Source organism: Mustela lutreola, chromosome X (genome assembly GCF_030435805.1).
Source record: "Mustela lutreola isolate mMusLut2 chromosome X, mMusLut2.pri, whole genome shotgun sequence".
NCBI lineage: Eukaryota > Metazoa > Chordata > Mammalia > Carnivora > Mustelidae > Mustela > Mustela lutreola.
Genome location: NC_081308.1, coordinates 91533164 through 91559277, shown reverse-complemented (window position 1 = coordinate 91559277; position 26114 = coordinate 91533164). Strand labels below are relative to the sequence as shown.

Sequence of the window (26114 nt, the reverse complement as noted above, 5' to 3'; positions counted from 1 at the left end):
ATACACATAGCAGAAGAAATGTGATGAAAGTAGATGTTGTATGTCGTAAGAAAATAAATAACAAATATTTAAACTATATATTAGGGCACTATTTAAGAAATCTGGACTTTCTGGAAGTGAAAAGAGCTGCAATGTAGAAAGTAATACTGCAAAGTCAGCTACTATATCATCTCTAAAATAAACTGTGGTAAAAGTAAAAGACTCATAAAACAAGAGATTCAAGCTTAGTTTGCAGTAACCATTCCTGCCAAAAGTTACTTCATCATCAGGCACAGTTCATAAAACTTGTTTAAAAACAGTATGTACTCAAGAGTTTCATCATCTTAGAAAGACCCACCACAAAATCCCAAGATAATAAAGGCTGTCTTAAAAGTTCTTTTAAATGTAATATCCTTCTAAGCTCAATGAGAACTGCTAGAAACTTTACTACCCACTCAGGAAAATGAGATGACAATAGGAAGTAGATAATTATAACTGGATACATAATTTTATGGGAACATAGAAATAATTTAGAGTTCAGTAAATTATGTAGCAGCCTAAACAATTAGTCAGTTGAAGTGTTTCACTACTGGGATTACATGAACTCCTAGCCGTCCTCAAGGAATTTATTGCATAGCACTTGAATAACTAAACATTTATAAGAGAAAACAACCATACTGTACTAGGCTGTGGAGGTCTTAAAATTTCAGGCAATTGTAAAATGAAAGGACAGATCATCCCGCCTTAGTTAAAAGGAGAGAGGAGTTGAACTGGCACTGCTCCATGTTATACCACTTAAATCTAATGAATACTTACATTTAGAAATGTATTATAAGAGAATATTCTTAATGTCTGCCTGGAAGCAAAACCATTAATTTGTCCAATTTTATTTAAAAATATATTCTCATTTATAAATCTTGGGGCACATTTACCAAACGCCCCTTTAAATTATATTGAATGTTAAAGCTAGAACCATTTATATAATTACATTTTAAGATTAGAAGTGTTTACGATATTAATTTTATCCTCTGAGTGAAAGGAATACTGAAATTATCTTACTTGCAAGTGCTCTTGAACCTGCCAGTGTGTCATTTCCAGGTTCATCCTGCGGATACACACAGCTGTAATTCATGCAGGTTAGTAATGTGTCGATTTGGGATGTTCGGAGATCTTCTGGACAATACATGGGCAGGAATGCAACATCAATTGCGATCTCATGGTTCAGACCTATATAGAAAAACCACAATTTGTTAAAAGTGGGTTAGTCAGGGGGCGCCTGGGTGGCTCAGTGGGTTAAGGCCTCTGCCTTCAGCTCAGGTCATGATCCCAGTGTCCTGGGATCGAGCCCCGCATCGGGCTCTCTGCTCATGGGGGAGCCTGCTTCCCTCTCTCTCTGCCTGCCTCTCTGCCTACTTGTGATCTGTCAATTAAATAAAATAAAATCTTTAAAAAAAAAAAGTGGGTTAGTCAGGAAGGTAATGAGGCCAGGTTTGCTAGTTTGATCCTGACATATGCTAAGTAGTTTCACGTGTATAAATGCATGGTTTCAAAGCCAGGAACTAAACCCTTTGCTGTGTAAAACTTTATGAATACATGCAACTGGTTGAAGAGGAGGCACTTTAATGCAGTCTATAACCTCTCCTGGAAATAACAATCCAAAATGTTTTATCAAAAACCAATAAACCCCATAAAAGTCATAACCCCCCAAAAAACTCCAAAGTGTTTTACTTACTGATAGATTATTTAAATTTTAATATCCAGAGGATGACCTGGTCACATAAATGAAGACAAGTATAATATTTTCTTGGTCATTATGTCAGGGGCCATTACAGAATAGAATAATTCAGAGATAACTATTGGTTCCCTTTATGCCATTTGGACTTAAAGATGTATGACTCAAGAAAAGCCAGGGATGGTGGTAACAAGGTCCCATCTGTCCTTTATTATACAATACAAACTTCATTTACTTACCATTAGGGTTATAAAAGTTGCAGCTGAAAAGGGGCTATGGGGGAGCAACCAAAGTAAATCCTGACCTGTGACTGTCATCTCTTTGTTAATGGGTTAATGTCTACTAGGGTGGATATAAAAGACTTCTTAAGGGTGCTTGGGGGGCTCAGTCGGTTAAGTGTCTGACTCCTGATTTCAGTTCAGGTCATGATTTCTGGGTTCTGAGATTGAGCCCGGCATTGGGCTCTGCACTCAGGGGGCAGTTGGCTTGAGGATTCTTTCCCTCTGCCTTTCCCCCTGTTTTTGCATGCTTTCTCACTAAAAACAAAAAACAAAACAAAACAAAACAAAACCCTTTCTTTTAAAGACTTTTTAGAGGCAAGGCTTTGAGCTGGGTACAAAAGGTTGAATAGCATTTAAATAAACAAGAGAGAAGTTATTTCCAGCAGAGCGGGGAGTAGCCAAAATTATAGATCAGAGTAAGGAGACCATCTTGACTGAAGGAAGGGTAAACACACAGAACACAGTTTGAAAACCCTATGAATTCTACCCAGTCATCCCAAACAGAACCCTGGAGGTTATCCTTAACTTCTTCCTTTTGTTCTTCCCTGATACATAGCAAGCAAGTTTTATAGATTCTATGACCTTATTATCTCCTCTACTCATCGCTATAGTGATTCTTAACTACTGGGCATGGGTCAGTGATAGGTAAACAAACTCCTTCCTGTTAAACTGGAAACTGATCCAGAAACACAAGGGCATTTTTTTGCCTTTAAAAAAAATATATTTTATTTATTTATTTGACAGAGAGATAGAGCCAGAGAGCACAAGTGGAGAGAATGGCAGAGGGAGAGGGAGAAGACGACTTCCCACTGGGCAGGGATACTGCTACATCCCAGGCCCCTGGGATCATGACCTGAGCCAAAGGCAGACGCTTAACCATCTGAGCTACCCAGACACAGTATATATTTTTGCTTTTTATGGGCAAGTGACACTAAATCTCCACAGCTTTAAGTTTACATACAACTTAGTGCTCTTTAAAGGTTTTAAGGATTACTAAAGTTTGGTATTCATAAACTGTAATAGTCATGATATCCAGAATTTACTGAGTATTTCAATTCAGTATAAGAAGTGTAACTATCCCATAACTCTAAGCAATGTTGCAAAACTCAAGTGGAAGTACACATGCTGCTGGGGCGCCTGGGTGGCTCAGAGGGTTAAGCCTTTGCCTTTGGCCCGGGTCATGATCTCAGGGTCCTGGGATCAAGCCCCGCATCGGGCTCTCTGCTCAGTGGGGAGTCTGCTTCCCAATCTCTCTCTGTCTGCCTCTCTGCCTACGTGTAATCTGTCTATCAAATAAATAAATAAGATCTTAAAAAAAAAAAAGAAGTACACATGCTGGTATCTTATTTCCTTGATTCTAAGACCAAATTTAACTCTAAGATATACCATCAACTTAATAACAGTTTTAATAAAAAGGAAACTGCATTAAATGTATCCATTGACTGTAAGATGCATTCCAACTCCAAAGTGTAAAAAAAAAAAAGAAAGTATGGGCTTAGAATTGAGAAAATATCAGAAGTTGGAAATCCTGATATTCTCAGAAAGGTAGTTTTATTATCTGTGTGTCACTGATACTATTTTGAATTATTTTCTACATAATAAAATACGGCAAGTTTAGCTTCATCATTACTCATGAAATTTGTCGTGAGCTCTTTGGTTAAAACTAGAGTTCCGGGTATAAATGTATAAGTAAACAGGCCTCAGAGCCTCCATACTTGCTGTTTCTGTGCCTAGAATATTCTTTCCTCAGATAACCAGATTGTTTTTTCACCTTCATCAGGATTCTGTGAATTGTTACTTTTACATTTGTGAAATGTTAACCCTAACCCTGATCACTCTATTAAAATGTAATCCTTTCCAGGGCCCCTCGGTGCCTCAGTCGGTTAAGCATCTGATTCTTGATTTTGATTCAGATCATGATCTCAGGGTTGTAAGATTGTGTCCCAAAAACCAGGCTCCACAGTGGGCGTGGAGCCTGATTAAGAGATTAAGATTCTTTCTCTTCCTCTCTCTCTGCACCTCCCCCCAAAAGATAAAATGTAATCTTTTCCTACTACTTTAAACTCAAACCCCTTTCTAGCATTTATCACCATCTCTTTTATCAGCAAGCTCTTTTATTTGTTGTGTTCACTCATGTAACCTTGTAACCTCAGGACTTAGAACAGTGCTGCCACACATTAGATGCTCAGTAAGTATTTGTTAAATTGAGAAAATGAATGTACACGTACGCATCTTTTACCTATAGTTTTCAAATACTAGACTTTAAGACATTTGTATATTAAGTGTTCAAATATGAATTCATCTGTATTCCTGTTACCAATGAAGAGGAACACAAATTATCCTTCCTATAGTGTGCATACATTTGTATTTCAATGGTGACTTCCTGTTTATGTGTTACTTCAGTAAGTAACTTATATTTTACTGTCTAGGTAAATGTAATCATATATCTGGACTATATTCAAAATTAGAGGAAAATATAAAATCAAACAAGTTAGTTCATATTATTCTTTTGTAGTGTGTGTTATGTGCAATTTATATATTTTCTTCCTCAATTCTTTGTGACCACTAAATTTCTTTTCCAATAAAAAGTGTGAAAGTGTGTGTGTGTGTGTGTGTGTGTGTGTGTAGGTACATGTATGCATACACATGCACATGTTTGAGGGGAGGCAATTTATAATCCTGGTACCTAGCATAATGCTTGCAATATACCATATTTTACTTACTCTAAGATGCCACTAAGAAAAATGCTACCAACTGAACAAAGGCATGATTTCAATTGTAAGATGCATACTGATTTTTCAGAGGTTAAAATATGGGGGAAATGAGTGTCTTATGGTGATAAAATCTGACAGTAGGTACTTCATGTTTCATACATTATAATCACTTTCATTATGCAATGAAATTAGGGACAGAATTAAAGGGTGGCAACAGTAACCTAGCTCTGGAACCCATATAATCCAGCATACTGCTCTAATGAGATATAAGAGTGGAGAAGCATCTCAGTGGGATAGGATATCCTGAGGATGTCGTCAGTGAGGTAATCAACAGTGAGAAAACTCAATGCTACTCAGTTAATGGTTCTGATAGGCTTCAGAATGGAAGGAGGCATACTTTATGGGTAAAAGTAATTGGCCCTGAGCCCGCAGCTAGTACCAAGGAGGGAAGGAGTTATGTTGGCCTGCTTGGTTGCTTTAATAGAACAAAAAAGTCAAGGTAAGTAAATCCTTATTATTTCAATATAACCACAGCATATTAAATTGCTTTGATGTTATAATTAATGCTATTAAATTTTAAATTATCTTTTAGATGCATTTTACAAAAAGGAAAAGAACAAACCATATAAAAATTAGGGGAGTTTTTCTTGACTTGCTTGAGACAAAATGGATGACCTACAGAGGTTTACAAAAGACTGGCTGAATTATGATCCTTATTGCCTAGGTCAAATGCAAATTGAAGAGAGGACTCTTAAGCTGTGATCGACTCAGGATTTCGAGGGTAACTAAATCAATGTTAGTAAAGCCAATAATATACTGATGCCATCTAGGAGTCTAATCTAGGTTTTGAAAACTGTTTTCTTGTATTTAAAGGGGGGAATAACTTAAAATCAGGAGAGACTGACCAATAGATTTTGTAGTGGGCCTAAAGGCCCTGAAAATTTAGTTTGTTACTTCATTCCAGTATCTTCTTTTTGAAATGTGTGTTATTTCATAATAAACAATGGACTGAGGTTTTAGCACCCACTAAAAACATCTATTTATTTGAGACAAGTAAGATGGTATGGCAAGGATTTTAATATAAAAATCAGCATTTCTGGAATAGGTTTCTGATGTTGCAATAGTACCCCACTGTTGTTGGGAGCTATTAGAATTGTATGTAGGAAGATTAATAATTCCATTCAATGTTCTCAATAATGATTAATCCCAGACCAGTCAGAGTTAATGCTTATAACAGAGTTATGGTATGGATAACCTTTCTAGCTCCCAGAATAAGACACTTCAAAATTACTGAGTCCTTCAGGGATCAGCAAGATACTGCAGAGGGATAATTAATCACTGGAAGATAGTAACAATGTAGGTGGACAATCTTCATGTCGGAAGAATTTAAAATATCATAGAGATTTATCTGTCTAGATTGGTTTAGCTAGTTTTATCTAAAAACAGAGGTCTATAAGAGGGGTCAGCAAACTATGACCTGAAAATAAAACAAAAAAAACACACAAAAAAAACTATGACCTCGGGGGGGGGGGGGTCAAATCTAGCTTGTACCTGGTTTTGTACAACCCATAAGCTAAGAATATTTTTTTTACATCTTAAATGGTTGAAAAAAATCAAATGAATATTTTGTGATATGTGAAAATTATAAGCAATTCAAATTTCAGTGTCTATAAAGTTTTATCCAAACACAGCCATGCACATTCATTTATATATTGTCTATGGCTGCTTTCCCACTAAAACAGGAGAACTAAGTAGTTGGGACAGATACTGTATGGCCTGCAAAGCCTCAAACATTTACTACTTGGCTTTTTACAGAACAAGTATACCCCCATGTACTGAACACATATAAGGTCATCTTTCAGTTTTAGGATTATATCCTTTAACAAATAGTACCATATTGAGAGATGTATTCGTTTCTTTTGAGTTCATTGCTCACACTATGCTTACGACGGATTGCCCATTGTCTGGTCTCATAATACAACTTAGGTTTCCTATTTTCACAAAACGGTATAATAAATTCACCACTTTTACATCTGATATTTGCCACTTATTTTAACCAAAATCTGAGAGTATCTGGGGCACCAGGGTGGCTCATTTGGTTGTGTCTGCCTATGCCTCAGGTCATGATCCTAGGGTCCTGGGATTGAGCCCCAAGTTGGTCTCCCTGCTCTGCAGGGAGTTTGCTTCCTCCCTCTCCCTCTGATCCTCACTTGTGCTTGCCCTCTCTCTCTAGTGTTTTCTCTCTCTCAAATAAATAAATAAAATCTTTTAAAAAACCCCAAATCTGAGAATATTTATACTTCAAGTCCTATTAAGAGAACAGTATTTCTTAATCTTAATTCTACTCCTGTATACCAGACAAGCAGGACACATTCTTGTCATTGGCTCTGGTGTAGCAGTAAGTCTCCCTTAGGAAGGTAAGGGATATTGAATAGGCTGCTTCTCTGCAGTGTACCAAAATTTTAAGGAGTGTGGGAAGGCCTCCCTTGGATGATTTTGATAGGTTACCTCTTCCCATCAAGGTTCTATAAGAATCAGTAGATCAGCTCTAGGTGTTATATAAGTGATGATTTGCTGGATTCTACTCCTGAAACTAATATCACACTATATGTTAACTAAAGTTTAAATAAAAACTTGAAATATTAAAAAAATGAATCAATGGATCAGTATTTTTTTTAAGATTTTATTTATTTATTTGACAGAGAGAGACCACAAGTAGACAGAGAGGCAGGCAGAGAGAGAGAGAGAGAGAGGGAAGCAGGCTCCCTGCTGAGCAGAGAGCCGGATGCGGGACTCGATCCCAGGACCCCGAGATCGTGACCCGAGCTGAAGGCAGCGGCTTAACCAACTGAGACACCCAGGCGCCCCTGTACCATTTATTTTAGTTCTCTAGGTTTCATTTATGTATTAAGTTAGCCATTAGAGAGCTAAATATATGGATTTTGTGATAATTAAGGTAAAAATATACTCCTTTACAGAAATGTTACTAAGCTTTGACTAATTACTATATTGATTATATTTTGTAAGTATGATGAAACAATCAATTACCTGAAGAACATTTTTATATCTTTAAAAAAGAAAACTATAGATGAAAATATCAAACTACTGTTATTCTATCTTATTTATACAACAACTTCATATGGTAAAATCTGATGTGAGTTTTAATAAAGGAAAAAATAATAGGTTTTCTATATATGAGTGTTTGTTTCATCTGTAATAGGAGACATGATTTCTAATCATGGCCTTGGTTCTACCTAACCAGGGTATAGGACTAGATGATATGCAAACTTCTTTTAACTTTAAAATTGAATACCTCATCAGGAAAAAAATCCCTTTCTTTCTCCCTGCCAGAAAGTTGACCAAAAATTACCGCCAAATGGTAACTTAGTTATTTGCAAGTATGTAATAATATGTACTTTTCCTGTTTCCTTTTAAATGTTCTATTTTGTTTTATCCATCTGTGATTTATTTTTCACTGTCTTTTATTCCTGTAAAATACCTTAAGTCCTTGAAAACAGGTGGGACATAAAATGGCATAATTCTAGTGTGGACTAGAGCTGACTGGACAGAATGACACATTTCACATTCGATTCTTGCTTTTAAGTGATGTAAAGAGACCAAGTAATGCAGTCTAGTAAGCAGAAGCATTTGAAACAGGTCTGATATGTCTAACAGAGTCAGGAGAAATTAATACTTTTTGTAGACTGTACACATACACACAATTAAACATATAAACATATGTGTGAGGAGGCAGAGAAGAGGGAGTGGGAGAGAATAAAAATGAAAAAGGAATCCTAATAAAAGTCAAGGTAATTCATTCTAGTACTCTAGATGTAAAAATCTATGAAATGTACTTTTTTCAGCCATTAGATCTATTTGCTAATGACTTTTCCTCATTTTTTAATTTTAAGGTAACAAGACCTTCCTTTAAGATACAAATACAAATAAACATTTTCTTTGACTCTGAGAATAGCTTATTTTGGCTGAGATTTTTATTTTAGAATTAGTTTTTTGATCTGTATGTTTTTCATTCTTTGGAAAGAAACAAAATTAAATATAAGTTTAAAAATGTCTTGACTTTTTAAAAGTTTTTATTTCAATTCCACTAAGTTAACATAGAGTGTAATATTAGTTTCAAGTGTACAACATAGTGCTTCAGCACTTTCATTCCTCATCCTGTGCTCATCACAAGTGCACTCCTTAATCCCCATCATCTAGTTCACCCATCCCCCACCTGTCTTTCCTCTGGTAACCCTCAGTTTGTTCTCTAAAAAAAAGTGTTGACTTTTAAATTTCTGTAAGTTCCATGGCTACTTCTCAGGTTTGAGTAACCTGAGAACATCCGTTTATTTTCCCTTATAGACCAGGGAAGATTTTTAGCTTCTTTCTGTTACAACCTGAGATAGCTGAGAATTTCACTTTTTTCAGGGACTAAACAGAACTCTGTTCATAGAAGTTTCTCTCAGTTGGTGTCTCCTTTCTCTTTAACATACACTTTACTTTTCAATGGTTCAGATACACTGAGAAAGAAGCAGAGTACCTGAGCAAGAAAGTGGTGGCTAAAGAAAACAAAATTCGTTTTAGAAGTAGTCAGGTAGTCAGGGGTGAGGAAAGTTCTGTTGGTTCCCATTCTTCTCTGCCCAAATACTTTCCTAGGACTTGCCAATGTTTAAAAACCTACAATTAGAGCTTAATGTACTCCAGAATTAGTGCTCCATGCCTCCATTGGTTTGAGCTAAACAGGAACTCTCCTTGGACTTTTTTTTTTTGGGAGGGGGAGCTTATTTTTTTCCAAGCAAAATAGTATTGTCTATATTAAAAATATATTAAACTAATGATATTCAAAGAAAAGGATACTTTGCTTACCTAGGATGGTTACTTCAAAATGCCCAAGGCTTAGGGCACTCTTAAAGTCCTCAAGGTTTTGGGGCCTTCCCTCTGGTGGTGTGTACTTTGCAGGCTGAGAATTAAACTGCTCAGTAAGAAACTTCCTCTTCTCGAAAATAAATTTTCGTGGAATACTTTCAGGATAAACATGGCTGTAATGCAGGTGATCAATTAAGCCAAACTTCTTCTCTCTCCACAGCTGACTTTCCCACCTATCGCCTATAGTTCTTTTGGCTTTTCCTGCGGTACTGGTGCTTGCGCTTTCTTGACCTATTAAAGAAAAATGAGATAGATACAATGGACTTGCAAACTAATCAAATTAAATCATTCAGTACAAAAAAGTACAGATTAATGAGGAATAGCTTAATTAACTTTAAAAATCAAATAACCACATATAAAATATAAATTGAATGTCCAAAAGATAATTCTTATTAAAGAGAAGAGAACAAAATTCATTTCAAAATAAACTTTTCCTTCAAAATATTAGAAACTGATATTGTTTTTCTCTGTTGCTGGAATTATGAAGATTTGTAATTACCTTTCTTACATGTTTTCTGTATTTGCTAAACTCTCTTAAATAAACATATATTCCTTTTATATTCAATGAAAAATTCAAGTTAAGTCCAATTCATAACTGTTAGAGATGTGACCTCCACTCACTATTGGTGGAATTTAAGCTTCAAATAAAATTTGTTAATCTTTGCTAAAAGGAGCCTGAACAGACACAAAATACAGTCTTCTTCATGGCTATAACTCTCCTTCAGGAAAATCACTTATTATATACTTATTATATACTCCTTTCTGATCTAAATAACATGGAAAACAAAGAGGGAACTAAACTCAGATGAAAAATCCCTGCAATTCGTAATTGTTTTCTATCATCAAGTCAATTTATCACTTATGTACAGTTTATCTAACACATTCAGTTTCTAAGGCAGAATATAATTTCTCCCCTACACATTATGACATTCAGTCATTCTTTCTTTCATTCAACAAAAAATTAGTGAGTACTTATTAAATATATTCCAAATACTGTGCTAAAGAATTTGGTAAAATAATATTTTAATTGAATAATACACCCTAGGAGCTGAAGGCACGTGACATAATCAGAAAAAACAGATATTGGAAACAGACTCTCATGTTGTCAGTTCTGCTAGCTGAGACAAGCTGACAGCAACTCTGTTCCAGAATTCACCAAGGTTGCTGAATTGCTTCCTTGCAGGTGGCCCATGCCTTGGTGCTCATTATTATCCTAGGTTAAAGAACCATGCTAGTGCTGAAGGGGGTTTCAATAGCAAAGTTTCAATGTGATTGATACACAACTTCTGCTTTTGAAATATACCCTATTCTCACATCACTTTTTTTTAAAACCTCTCCAGAGACTTACTAAAAATTTCTTATGGGGTAAAGTTCTAGACTGAGTTGTAAGTGAAGATAAAGAAGTTGAATACACATTTCTTACTCTCCAAGAACTCAAACCACTATAGTATTATAAGAGTTTAATTCAAAATTCAGTTGATCAACACACTTAATCTCCTATAATAATGCTTGATAACAAAAAGGATAAAAAGGTAATTGCACATGAAAAAGAATGAAATTAATCAAAGCCAAGAGAAAAACCCAGTTAACAGGATTAAACTGAGAACTGTAGAATGATTTAATCTTTTTTATTTTCTAAAATAGGCTTCCTTTCCCCAAGCTGATGAAAGTACATAATTAGAACAACAATAAGTAGCTATCACAATGACTCAAGTTATAGTGAACATTTCTGACTTATTCTAAAATATAGCATCCAAAAAAACAAGTTATAAGCTATTCCAATTTTTAAAAATTAAATAATCACATCTACCTTACAGGAAAAAAAACCCTTATGACTGACCCTGTCAGGAATAAGTCAAAGTATTTGCTATGCTTTGTTTGAGTATTGGTATCAAAGACTAGCAAGGTATAAATTTTTATCTGAAAAATTCCTTTGAAAATTCTGCTTTTTTATTTTAGTAACGTGGGACTGTAACGTGGAACCCTTATTATATGTTCACAATTATTACAAATGGGCATGATCTCAGTACAAGAGATACTGTCAGTCACTGTTTGTGAATGGCAAGATTTTAAAGGCAATAATTAGGAGACAAAAATACGGCTAGAATTCACATTTTTCTAAAAATATGATGGAAAATTATGAACTGGAATTCTTTTATTTTTAGTTTGAATACTACTAAATGTGAAACACATTATGTTTTTAGGCCTAATGCACAACAAAGATAAAGGTTAATTACTTAAAAAAATATGTTTTTGCATATATATGTTTTTGCATATATACACACACACATATATACATGATTATATGTTATAAATATAACTTATTTTAATGATTCATTTTACCCTAATTTCTGGTGAGAGTAGACTTACATTTTAGTGGAGAAAATTTTAGTAGAAGACCACATTAAAGTTGTGAGGTAAAAAAAAATACCCAACATATTATAAACATATGTATGTAAGAATGGTGATTTTGTTTCTTCACAAAATCTACTCTGAGCATTTTATTATATGGATAAAAATGATGGGCAGGGATGTATGGAGGCATTTGGGAGGGTGAAGAGCTATTTTCTTTGCCTCTTCCCCGCTTACATCAACTAACTTCAACTTGGTGTAAGAGCTACAAGGCTAGAAAAGAACAGGGTATTTTTCATTCAGTAGCAAGTATAAAATAGACTTTTTAAAAAAATGTGTAAGTCAGAGGCTACCTATAATGTTACTGTTACTGTCATACTCAACAGTGAAAAATTGAAAGCATTTTCTCTAAGAACAGGAACAAGATAGGATATCCTCTCTTACCACTTTTCTTCAATAGAATATTGGGAATCTTAACCACAGCAATAAGACAAGAAAAAAAGGCATCTAAATTGGAAGGGAAGAAGTAAAACTGCCACCATTTGCAGACAATGTAATATATACATTCCTAAAGTCTGCACCAAAACAAAAACAAAAACAAAAAATCCCACAAAAAAACAAAAACCAGTTAGAACTACGAAACAAATTCCGTAAAGATGAAGGATACAAAACCAATATACAGAAATGTGTGGTATTTCTATACACTAGTAACTATCAGAAAGACAAATTAAGAAAGCAATCTCATTTACAATTGTACCAAAAGGGAAAAAAATACCTGAAAGTCAATTTAACCAAGGCAGTGAAAGACCTGTACTATAAGACACTGAAGGAAGAAACTGAAGATGAAACAAACAAATGGAAAGATAGTCTCTGTTCATAGACTGGAAAAATATTGTTAAAATGTCCATGCTACTCAAAGCAATCTATAGATTCAATGCAATCCCCATCAAAATTCTAATGGCATTTCCCACAGAGCTAAAACAAGTACTTCTAAAATTTGTATGGAACAACTAAAGATCCTAAATAGCCAGGGTAATCTTTAGAGAGAATAACAAAGCTGAAGGTATCATACTGGCAGATTTCAAACCATAGTATAAAGCTTATAGTAATCAAAACGGTATGGTGCTGGCATAAAAATAGACACAAAGATAAAGGTAAGAGAACTGAGAGCCCAGAAAGAAACCCACATTTATACAGACAATTAATTTATGGCAAAGGAGCCAAGAGCATACATTGGAGAAAGGACAGCTGTTTCAATAAGTGGTGCTGAGAAAACTGGTTAGTCCCATGGAAAAGATGAAACTAGACTGCTAATTTACACCATACAGAAAAATTAACTCAAAATGCATTAAAGATTTGAATGTAAGACCTGAAACCATAAAATTCCCAGAATAAAACATAGGCAGTAAGCTCCTAAGGCACTAAGACATCAGTCTTAGAGATGTGTTTCTGTATCTGACTCCAAAGGCAAGGGAAGCAAAAGAAAAATAAACAAATGGGATTACATCCTACTAAAAAAGTTTTGCACTGCAAAGTAAACCATCATCAAAACAAAAAGGCAACCTACCCAATGGGAGGAGATATTTGCGTATATCCAATGAGGAATTAATATCTAAAATACAGAAAGAACTCATACAACTCAACAATAAAAAAAATGATTTAAAGGGGGCAGAAGATCTGAATACACATTTTTCCCAAAGAAGACATACAGATGGCCAATAGGCACATGAAAACAAGTTCAAACCACTAAATACTAGGAAAATGCAAATCAAAACCACAACAAAATATCACTTCAAACCTTTTGGAATGGCTATTATAAAAAAGACAAGAGATAACTATTGGAGAAAGTGTGGAGAGAAAGGAACCCTCACATACTGTTGGTGGAAATGTAAATTAGTGTAGCTGCTAGGAAAACAACATGGAGCCTTTTAAAAAAATTAAGAATAGATTTATCATATATATCTAGCTGTTCCACTTCTGGATATTTATCCAAAGAATACAACACCACTAATTTGAAAAGATATATATATCCTTATCTTCATTGTCACATCATTTACAGTAGCTCCAATAAAACATCTTAGAGCATGTCTCCTTGTGTACTCAACAAATAGGTCAGAGGGTATAACATATTTGGTATTGTCAAATTACTCTCAAAAGTAGTAGTACAACATTTATATGAGAAAGGGGAGCATGACTCATTTTCTTTGAAATACACACATATCTGCTTATATTATAAAACAAACAATGGAAAAATACATTATAGAATGAATTAAAAAGTTACCTACAGTGGGTGAGAAGGAATCAGGGATAAAAAATAAACTTCTTTAAATATGTATTCTTTTTCTATATTTGACTATTGAACTATGAAAATCATTTAGAAAATTAAGTATTTATTTAAAGAAATCAATCTTTAAGCATCAAAATAAAAGACATGAACCTAAATTTCTATCTACTTGATAGTATACCCATACAGAGAGAGATATCACAAGTGGCTTTAAAGAATAATAATTCACTAATCCCTAGTTGGCATATTCAAAGACAAAATAATCACAAAACAAACAAAACAAACCTTAAATTTTTTCTAGTAAAATTGTTGTTATAAATGTTGAGGTGATTATTCTGGAACTGTTTTTATATGTGGTGAGTGAAAGCAAATAAACTACTGTGTAATATTCTGATTCTGTCATCTCCAGGGTCTTCAGAGCCAGGATTCTTGTAATGAAAAGAAGCTTCTTCTATCTTTATCATCTAAGTCAAAATTCTGTAGTTATGAATTTGAATTGAAAATATAAAAATGAAATCATGACATATTTTGTTTTAACTAAGCAACCAACCAGTCAGCTGAGTGCATTTTCAAGTTCTGTCCACCGCAAAGGTCTAGAAATAATAACTAGACCAATACCAATCAATACCCATAATGCATCATCTGTAGTCTTTAGATACCAGAGCTCTGTGGAAAGATAGCTGATTCTATGTCTGGAGCAGAAAATGTTCACAAGGAACGTGGATATACTTTGTCAAACCAGTTATCAAAAAGCTATTAAAACAATTAGAGTCATATCAAAAGGACTCATAAGCAAATTTTAAGAGTTTCCTACTAGCCAAAGACAAAATAGCATGACCAGCAATGAGTATGGTAATTGTGAGAGAAAGAAACACATCAAATATATTTAAATCTATGAGTTCATAGCATTATTAAAAATACCAACAACAAAAAACGAATAGATGATTTGGAAAATTCTAGGGGTCCAACTCATTACTTTGAAAATTGATAAAGAGAAAGAATCAAGCATCTATCCTGCCTTTCCTCAATGAACTGTACATCTTAGTAACCAAATAATAAATTAGAAGTTTTTCCTTATAAGGCTATTTCAGTTACTAAATGAAGAAGGAGTGATAGAATTAGGTTATGACCATTTCACAGCCTCTTATGAATTAATGGACCTCAGCATTTATTATCAGCAGCCACTAACAATATCAAGAAACGACAAAACTTTATGAGTTGAGCAAAATGGCAGAGTAGGCAGCTCAAAGCTTCCATTCCCCCCACCCCAGAAACATTAAAAAGTATGTAGAAACTATCAGAAATTACTTTTTCAGAAATCTATAAAACAATCAAATGTTTACAGCAACAAAGTGAATGCCAAATCAAGAAAAAGTTCACCTGCAGGGTACCAGACTGGCTCAGTTAAGCGTCTGCCTTTAGCTCAGGCCAGGATCTCAGGGTCCTGAGATTGAACCTCCCATCTGGCTCCCTGCTCAGCAGGAAGTCTGCTTTTCTTTCTCCCTCTGACTTTCCACCCAATTGTTTTATCTCTCTCAAATAAATAAAATCTTTTTAAAAAGAAAAAGATCACTTAAAAATATTAGGAAAACTTTGTGGCATTTTTACTTGCCTTTGTCCCACTCTTTCCCCACCAGGGTAGGATTCCTAAAGAAGGCAACCTGCATTTCCTAGTATGGGACCCTGGTACAGAGCAGATACTATTCACAAATTATTGTGTTTTCTGTTCTAACATGTCTGGAAGATTTCTGAAGGACTAATACAAGACTTCTGTCTCTGTTTCACCTAATCTGGAACTCAAGCAGGCTGGAATAGCAGTAGTCATTTCTGGAAAACATTGGAATGTAGACAGAGAACCCACAGACACCTGGGACAGAAGATTACAGTTGAGACATAAACACCCTAAGGCCAGAGAGGAAAAAGCCAGGGACAACATTTTGTTGGGAAATTGGTGTATTCAAAATCATTCCTGTATCTTGGGAAATTTAGAAAGCCAAGTGCACACTCAGTTTAAGATGCATATGCAAAAAAGACCTCAAAATGGATGAAAGACCTCAATGTGGGATAAGAATCCATCAAAATCCTAGAGGAAAACATTGGCAATAACTTCTTCAACATCAGCCACATCAACTTCTTTCAAGACACGTCTCCAAAGGCAAGGGAAACAAAAGCGAAAATGAACTTTTGGGACATTGTCAAGATGAAAACCCTCTACACAGCAAAGGAAACAGTCAACAAAACAAGGAGGAAACCCACCAAATGGGAGAAGATATTTGCAAATGACACAACAGACAAAGGGCTGATATCCAAGATCTATAAAGAACTTCTCAAACTCAATACCCAAAAAACAAATAATCAAGTCCAAAAATAGGCAGAAGACATGAGCAGACACTTTTCCAAGGAAGACATACAAATGGCTAACAGATACATGAAAAAGTGTTCATCATTAGCCATCAGGGAAATTCAAATCAAAACCACACTGAGATACCACCTTACACCAGTTAGAATGGCAAAAATCGACAAGGCAAGAAACAAGAAGTGTTGAAGAACATGTGGAGAAAGGGGAACCCTTGTACACTGTTGGTGGGAATGCAAGTGGGGGCAGCCACTTCAGAAAACAGTGTGGAAGTTCCTCAAAAAAATTAAAAATAGTGTTACCCTATGACCCAGCAGTTGCACTACTGAGTATTTACCCCCCAGCATACAGATGTAATGAAAAGGGCCATATGCACCCCAAAGTTCATGGCAGCAATGTCCACAATATCCAAAATGTGGAAAGAGTCGAGATGCACTTCAACAGATGAATGGAGAGAGAAGATGTGGTCCATATATGCAATGGAATATTACTCAGCCATCAGAAAGGATAAATACTTAGTTTTTGCATCAATATAGGTGGGAATGGAAGAGATTATTCTAAGTGAAATAAGTCAAGCAGAGAAAGTCAATTATCATGTGGTTTCACTTATTTGTGGGACATAAGGAATAGCATGGAGAATATTAGGAGAAGGAAGGGAAAAATGAAGGGGGGTAGAAATGGGGGACAAACCATGAGAGACTATGGACTCCAAGAAACAAACTGAGGGATTCAGAGGGGAAGGGAGTGGGGGTATGGGTTAGCCTGGCGATGGATATTAAGGAGGGCATGTATTGCATGGAGCACTGGGTATTATAGGCAAACAATGAATCATGGAACACTACATCAAAAACTAATGATATACTGTATGGTGACTAACATAACATAATACAAAAATTAAAAAAAAGAAAACAAAAATTTGTATGTCAAGGATTCTATATCCAACAAAACTGTCCTTCAAAAATGAAAGAGAAATTAAGGCATTAGAAAATTAACAAAAGCTGAAGGACCTACCCCACAAAAAATGCTAACAGGAGTCCTTCAGGTTGACATGAAAGGACACTAGGCAGTAACTTGAAGCTTTATTTAGAAATAAAAATCTCTATTAAAAGTAACTACATGGGCAAATATAAAAGCCAGTATAATTGTTTTTAGTTTGTAGCTCCACTTTTTTTTACATAAAAACAAACATCTATAAAACAAAATATAATTATAAATCATGTTATAGAGCACACAATGTATACAGATGTAATCTGTGATAACAAGAACATAAATGGGGGGATGTGAGAGCTGTACAGGAACACAATTTTTATATGCTTTTGAACTTACATTGACATCAATTCAAACTACATTGTTATAAATTTAGAATGTAAAATTTAACCCCCATGGCAACCACAAGTAAAATATCTAAAATATATATACAGAATAAAATGTGAAGGAAATAAAACCAAGTCGCTATAAAAAAATCTACTCAACATAAAAGAAGGCAGTAATAGAGGAAATGGACAAAAAAGTGTAAGAGAAACTGAAAACAACAAGTGGCACAGACATGTCCTTTTGTATCAAAAATTACATTAAATTCTACAAATGCAGAGACTGGAAAGTGGGAAAAAAAAAACAGGCAAAGAGATGCTGCCTATAAGAGACTCAATTTAGCTTCCAGGACACCAATAAACTGAAAGTAAAGGAGTAGAAAAAGCTATTTTATGCAAATCGTAACCAAAGGGGAGCTGAGATGGCCATAATAATATCGGACAAACTAAAATTAAAATAAAAAAAAAACTGTTACAAGAGAAAAGGGAGAACATTATGTGTTGATAGGAGTCAATTTATCAAAAAGATATAACTATAAATTAATATGCACCTAAAAACGCAGTCCCAAAGTATGTCGAAAAGAACTTTTACAGAACTGAAGGAAGAAATAGTTCTATAATAATAGTGGGTGACTTTGGTACAGCACTTTGAATAATGGATGAATATATACAGAGAAGGTGAATAAGGAAAGACAGGTACAGACAACACTATAAAACAACTGGAACATATATGGAACACTTTACCCAACAACAATGGAATATACATTCTTATCAAAAAAACACATGAAACATCTCCAGGATAAACCATGTATCAGGACACAAAACATGTCTCAATGAATTTATAAAGATTGAAATTATATAAAATATCTTGTTTATTTTCATTTTTTTCAGATTTATTGAGGCATAATTGACAAAATTTGTATATATTTACAGTGTACAATATGATAGTTTGATATAAGTATACCCTGTGAAATGAATACCATAAGCAAGCTAATTAACATTCATTTCTTCACAGTTACCTATTTTGTTGTAACACCTAAAGTCTACTCTTAGCAAATTTAAAGTATTAAATATAGTATTGTAAACTATAGCCATTATGCTGTACATTAGATTCCTTAGAACTTAATCATTTTATAACTTAAAGCTCTTATCTACTGACCAACTTCTCTCCATTTCACACAGCCCTCAGCTCTTGGCAACTTCTGATCTCTCAGGTTTTCTGAGTTCTACTTGTTTAGATTCCACATATAAGTAAGATCATACAATCTTTGTGTTTCTATGTGTGGATTATTTCACTTAGCACAATGTCCTCCAGGTTTATCTGCATTGTCAAAATGGCAAAATTTCCTTCTACTTTATGGCTGAATGCTATTCCATTATATATAGATAGATAGATCATATTTATTTTAAAGATTTTACTTATTTATTTGACAGACAGATATCACAAGCAGGCAGAGAGGTAGGCAGAGGCGGGGGGGAAGCAGGCTCCCCACTGAGCAAAGAGCCTGATGCCAGGCTTGATCCTAGGACCCCGAGATCATGACCTGAGCCGAAGGCAGAGGCTTAACCCACTGAGCCACACAGATGCCCCAGAGAGAGATCATATTTTTTATCCATTCATCAATCAATGGACAAGAAAGTTGTTACCATTATAACCTGCTGTGATAATGCTGTAATGAATATGATAGTACAGATAGAGCTGTGATACTGTTTTTATTCCCATTGGATATATACCAGAATTAAGATTTCTGGAGTGTATGGTAGGTGGGTCTATGTTCAGTTTACTAAAAGACTTGCATACTGTTTTTCAAATAGTCACATCAATGTACAATTTTTTTTAAGTTTCTTTTAAAGATTTTATTTATTTATTTGACAGACAATGATCACAAGTAGGCAGAGAAGCAGGCAGAGGGAGAGAGAGGAGGAAGCAGGCTCCCTACTGAGCAGAGAGCCCAATCCCAGGACCCTGGGATCATGACCTGAGCCGAAGGCAGAGGCTTTAACCCACTGAGACACCCAGGCGCCCCTCAATGTACAATTTACATTCCCACCAAAAGCACACAAGATTTCCTTTCCTCCATACCCTTACCAACACTTACAAAGTATCTTCTATGACCACAATGGAATGAAACTACAATAATTTAAGGAAAACAGAAGAATTACCAAATATGTGGAAATTAAACAATACCCTCGTGTGTGTGTGTGTGTGTGTGTGTGTACACAGTCTGGGTTGCCCACCATTATGGCTCTAATACCTGACAAGAAAATGGGCAGCAGTTGCAGAGAAAACCTGCATTAAATGTGGATTTCTTTAAATAATACACTTAAAGCAACTAATAGGTCAAGAAAAAAATCACAAAGGAAATTAAAACTACCTGGAGATGAGTGAAAACAAAAATACAACATAAAACTTACAGAATGCAGTGAAAATGCTATCAGAGGGAAATTTATAGCTGAAATAGTAGAATTAAAAAAGAAGATCTCAATTCAACTACCTAACATACTTTAAGGAATGAGAAACATAGAAAATTAAAGTCAAAGTTAAGAGAAGGAAATAATGATGCTTAAAGCATATATAAATGAAATGGAGGATAGAAAAATAATAGAATCTGTGAAACCAGAAGTTCATCATTTGAAAGATCAACAGAATTGTTCTTTACCTAGACTAACTTCCTAAAGAAGAGAGAAAACACAAATAATTAACATCAGAAATGAAAATGGGATTTATTACAGAAATAGAAAGTATTAGAATACTATGAACAGTCATATGCTAACAAATTAGATAACCTAGATGAAATAGAGAAATTCCTAGAAATAAATTACCTAAACTTGCTCAAGAAGAAATAGAAAATCTCCAGAGATCTATAACAAGAGATTGAATGGGTATTCAAAAATCTCCCAAACAAGAGAAAACCAACATCAGATGGCTTCAATGGTGAATTCTATCAAACACTTTTTAAAGAATTAATGCCAATCCATCTCAAAAATCTTCCAAAAAACACAAGATGAGAGAATACTTCCTAAGTCATTTTATGAGGGCAGTATTACCCTGATATCAGTATTACCCTGATACCAAGGTCAGATAAAAAAAAAATCACTAGAACAGAAAATGGCAGACTAACATATCTTAATAATACAGATGCATAAGTACTCAACAAAATCCTAGCAAACCAATTTCAATAACTTCTTAAAAAGATTATACACCGTGACCAAGTATGAACTAGTCAAGAAATATAAGGTAGTTCAACAAAAAAAGATCAGTAAATATAATACATCACATCAATAGAATGAAGGTAGTACCACATAATCATCTTATCTGGTACCAAAAAAGACATCTGAGAGCTTGAGTTGGAAGGCACATGTGGAAGGAGCACATTCCCTAGCTGAACAGACATTGTGTTCCAGAATGGCTTAAATGATCAGAAATAAGAACACTATTAACTAGAAGTTAAAAATTAATAAACCAGGAAGTTTTCTGATAAGTCCTGCCAAGACATACATTCCAGAAAGGAGAAAGAAGATGGCAGCAGAGTAGTAGGACCCTACACATATCGTGTTCCATGAACGCAACTAAATAACCATGAAATTATCCTAAATACCCCATAAATAGACCTGAAGACTGACAAAACAAACTCCATAACTAATGGGAGAGAAGAAGCCACACCAAAGATGGAGCAGGAGACATGACTGGCTTTGGTAATGTGCAGAAGGCAGAAATTTAGACAAAATGCTAAGATGGAGGAATCTTGTTCCAAATGATGGAACAAGGTAAGGCCATGGCCAGAGATCTAAGTGAAACAGATATAAATAACATGCTTGTTGGAAATTTTAATGTAACAATCATAAGGATATCCACTGGGCTTGAGAAAAGACTAGAAGACATCAGTGATACCCTTACTACAGAGAAAAAAAAACAGTTAAAAAAGAATCAGTCTGAGATGAAGAATAGATTAAATGAAATTGAAAATAGGCTTGATGCAATGAGCATTAGGTTGCAAGAAACAGAGGAATGAATTAGTGACCTAGAAGACAAAAGAATGGAAAATAATGAAGCTGAAAAAGAGGGAGAAAGAAGAATAATGCAACAAGAGAACAGGCTTAGGGAACTCAGTGACTCCATCAAACATAATAACATTTGTATTCTAGGAGTTGCAGAAGAAGAGAGAGAAAAGGGGGAAGATAATTTATTTCAAGAATAACTGAAACAACACCTATCAAAATCAATAAAAGCAGGCCAACACTAAGACATATTGTAATTAAGTTGGCAAAATATAGTGAGACAGAAAAAAATCTTAAAAACAGCAAGACAAAAGAAGTCCTTAACTTAAAAGGGAAAACCCACAAGGCTAGCTGGAGATTTCTCAATAGAAACTTGGCAAAACAGAAGGGAGTGGCATAATATATTCAAACTACTGAATAGGAAAAATTTGCAGCCAAGACTACTCTATTCAGCAAGGCTATAATTCAGAATAGGAGAAATAAAGAGTTTCCCATACAAACAAAACTAAAGGAGTTTGTGAGCACTAAACCAGCCCTTCAAGAATATTAAAGGATACTCTGAGTAGAAGGGAAAGACCAAAAGTGACAAAGACAAGAAAGGAATAGAGAAAATCTCCACGAACAATGACAAAACAAGCAATAAAATGACACTAAATACATATCTGTCAATAATTACTTTGAATATAAATGAACTAAATGCTCTAATTAAAAGATACAGCTGTCAGAATATATTAAAAAAAAAAAAAAACAAGACCCACCTATATGCTGTCTATAAGAGACTCATTTTAGTCCTAAAAACAGCTGCAAATTGAAAGTGAAGATATGGAGAAATATTTATCATGCAAATGAATATCAAAAGAAAGTCTGAGTAGCAATAAGAATCTTGGAAAATCTAGACTTTAAACCAGACTGCAACATGAAACGAAGAAGGGCAGCATACATAATAAAAGGGACAATACAATAAGAAGATATAACAATTCTAAATATTTATGCACCCAACATGGGAGCACTCAAATATATAAAACAATTAATAATAAAGGAGATAATTGATAATAATATGATTATAGTAGGGGACTTTAATACCTCACTTATATCAATGGATATATAAACAGAAAATCAACAAGGAAACAGTGGCTTAAAATGACACACTGGAGGGGCGCCTTGGTGGCTCAGTGGGTTAAAGCCTCTGCCTTCGGCTCAGGTCATGATCCCAGGGTCCTGGGATCGAGCCCCACATTGGGCTCTCTGCTCGGCGGGGAGCCTGCTTCCTCCTCTCTCTCTGCCTGCCTCTCTGCCTACTTGTGATCTCTCTCTGTCAAATAAATAAAATTCTTTAAAAAAAAATGACACACTGGACTTAACAGATATATTCAGAACATTCCATATTAAAATAGCAGAATATACATTTTGTTCAAATGCACATGGGTCGTTCTCCATAATAGATCACATATTAGGTCATAAATCAAGCCTCATAAAGTAGAAAAAGACTGAAATCATACCATGCATCTTTTCTGACCACAACATTATGAAACAAGAAGTCAAGCACAAGAAAAAATTTGGAAAGACCGCAAATACATGGAGGTTAAATAGCATGCTATTAAACAATAAATGGGTCAACCAGGAAATCAGAAAACAAATTTAAAAATACAGGGAAACAAATGAAAATTAAAATCCAATGGTCCAAATCCTTTAGGACACAGCAAAAGCTGTCCCAAGAGGGAACTTAGAGCAAAACTAGGTTTACCTCAAGAACCAAGAAAAATCTCAAATAAACAACTGAGACTTACACCTAAAGGAGCTAGGAAAAAAAACAACAAATTGAGCCTAAAGCCAGAGAAGGAAGGATATATAACCTTTATTATATAAAGGTTAGAGCAGAAATAAATGATACAGAATCTAAAAACAACAACAAATAAACAAACAAACAAAACAAAACTAAGAGAACAGATCAGCGAAACCAGGAGTTGGTTTATTGAAAAAGTAATAAACCTCTAGCCATACTTATCAAAAAGAAAAGAGAAAGGACCCAAATAAAATAATAAAAAACAGAGAAGAAATGAGAACCAATTCCACAGAAATAAAAACAATCATAAGAGAATATTATGAAAAACTACACGCTATGAAAGAATTTGAAGATGACACAAAGAAATGGGAAGATATTATATACTCATGGATTGGAGGAACAAATATTGTTAAAATGTCTGTACTATCCAAAGCAATTGAGAGATTTAATGCAATCTGTATCAAAATACCAACAGCATTTTTCACAGAAATAGAATAAACAATCCCAAAATTTGTGTGGAATCACAAAAGACTTTGGATAGCCAAAGAAACATTGAAAAAGAAAAAAAAGCTGGAGGCACACAATTCCAGACCTCAAGTTATATTACAAAGCTGTAGTGATCAAAATAGTATGGTATGAGCACAAAAATAGAAACATAGATTGATGGAACAAAATAGAAAACCCAGACAGGAACCCATAACTACATGGTCAATTAATCTTTGACAAAACAGGAAAGACTATCCAATGGAAAAAGACAGTTTCTTCAACAAATAGTGTTGGGGAAACTGGACAAGGAACATGCAAAAGAATGAAACTGGACTACTTTCTTATACCGTAACAAAAATAAACTAAAAATGGATTAAAGATATAAATATGAGATCTGTAACTATAAAAATCCTAGAGGAGAACACAGGCAGCAGCTTCTTTGACCCCAGCTGTAGCAACTTCTTACAAGACATTTTGCTGGAAGTAAGGGAAACAAGGGACTATGTCAAAATTAAAAGCTTCTGCACAATGAAGGAAAGAACCAACAAAACTAAAAGGCAACCTATGGAATGGAATAAGATATTTTCAAATAACATGTCTGATAAATGCTTAGTATCCAAAATATATAAAGAACTTATACAACTCAACAACTAGAAAATGAATAATCCAATTAAAAATTGGCAAAAGACATGAATAGACATGTTTCCAAAGAAGACATAGAGCTGGCCAACAGACATGAAAAGATGCTCAGCATCACTCATCATTGGGGAATTTGATATTAAAACTATAATGTGGTATCACTTCATACCTATTGGAATGACTAAAATCAATTACAGAAGAAACAACAGATCTTGGTGAGGATGTAGAGAAAGGGGAACCCTGTTATGTTGTTGGTGGGAATGCAAACTGATACAGCCCCTGTGGAAAATAGTATGGAGTTTTCTCAAAGTGTTAAAAATAGAACTATCCTACAACCCAACAATTGCACTACTAGGTATTTAGTCAAAGAATACAAAAATACTAATTGAAAGGGATATATGTACCCTGATGTTTATAGCGACATTATTTATAATATCCAAATTATGGGGCAGCCCAAGTTCCCATCCACTGATGAAGGCATAAGGAAGATGTGGTGTGTGCATGTGCATGCATGTGCCCATGCTCACACACACAATGGAATATTACTCAGCCAAAAAAAGAATGAAATCTTGCCATTTGCAATGACATGGATGGAGCTAGAGTGTATTATCCTAAGCAAAATTAGTCAGAGAAAATATAAATACCATATGATTTCATTCATATGTGGAATTTAAGAAACCAAACAAATGATTAAATGGGAGAAAAGCAAGTGAGAGGCAAACCATGAAAGAGACTCTTAAGTATAGAGAACAAACTGATGGCTATTGGAGGGGAGGTGAGGGGTGGGGATGGGGGAAATAAGACAGGGGTTAAAAATTGCTCATGTTGTAATGAGCACCATGTGTTGTATGGAAGTGCTCAATCACTGTTCTCTACAACTGAAACTATTATTACATTGTATGTTAACTTACTGGAACTTAGGTAAAAACTTTATTAAGATTTTTTTAATTTATTTGACAGACAGAGATCACAAGTAGGCAGAGAGGCAGGCAGAGAGAGAGGAGGAAGCAGGCTATCCACTGAGCAGTGAGCTGGATGCGGGACTCGATCCCAGGATCCTGGGATCATGATCTGAGCCGAAGGCAGAGGCTTTAACCCACTGAGCCACCCAGGTGCCCCAAGTAGAAACTTTAAAAAAGGGCATCTGACAAAATCTAACACCTGTTCATCATTTAAAAAAAACTCAGAAAACTAGCAGTAGATGGGAATTTCCTCAGTATGAAAACAGGCTTTTATAAAAACTGCACAGCTAAAATAATACTCAATGATAAAG

General features: G+C 34.8%; 1 protein-coding gene across 5 annotated transcripts in view; it reads right to left on the bottom strand.

The window, feature by feature from the left end:
• RADX (RPA1 related single stranded DNA binding protein, X-linked) overlaps window positions 1-26114 on the bottom strand; it is a 78324-nt gene that overhangs the window by 5759 nt on the left and 46451 nt on the right. For all 5 annotated transcript variants that reach the window (XM_059157858.1, XM_059157861.1, XM_059157859.1 and 2 more), the window contains 2 exons: window positions 9573-9863; window positions 1039-1206 (listed from right to left, as the gene is read on the bottom strand). In XM_059157858.1, coding sequence (XP_059013841.1) covers window positions 1039-1206; window positions 9573-9863 — 459 coding nt within the window. The remainder of the gene's footprint in view (window positions 1-1038; window positions 1207-9572; window positions 9864-26114) is intronic.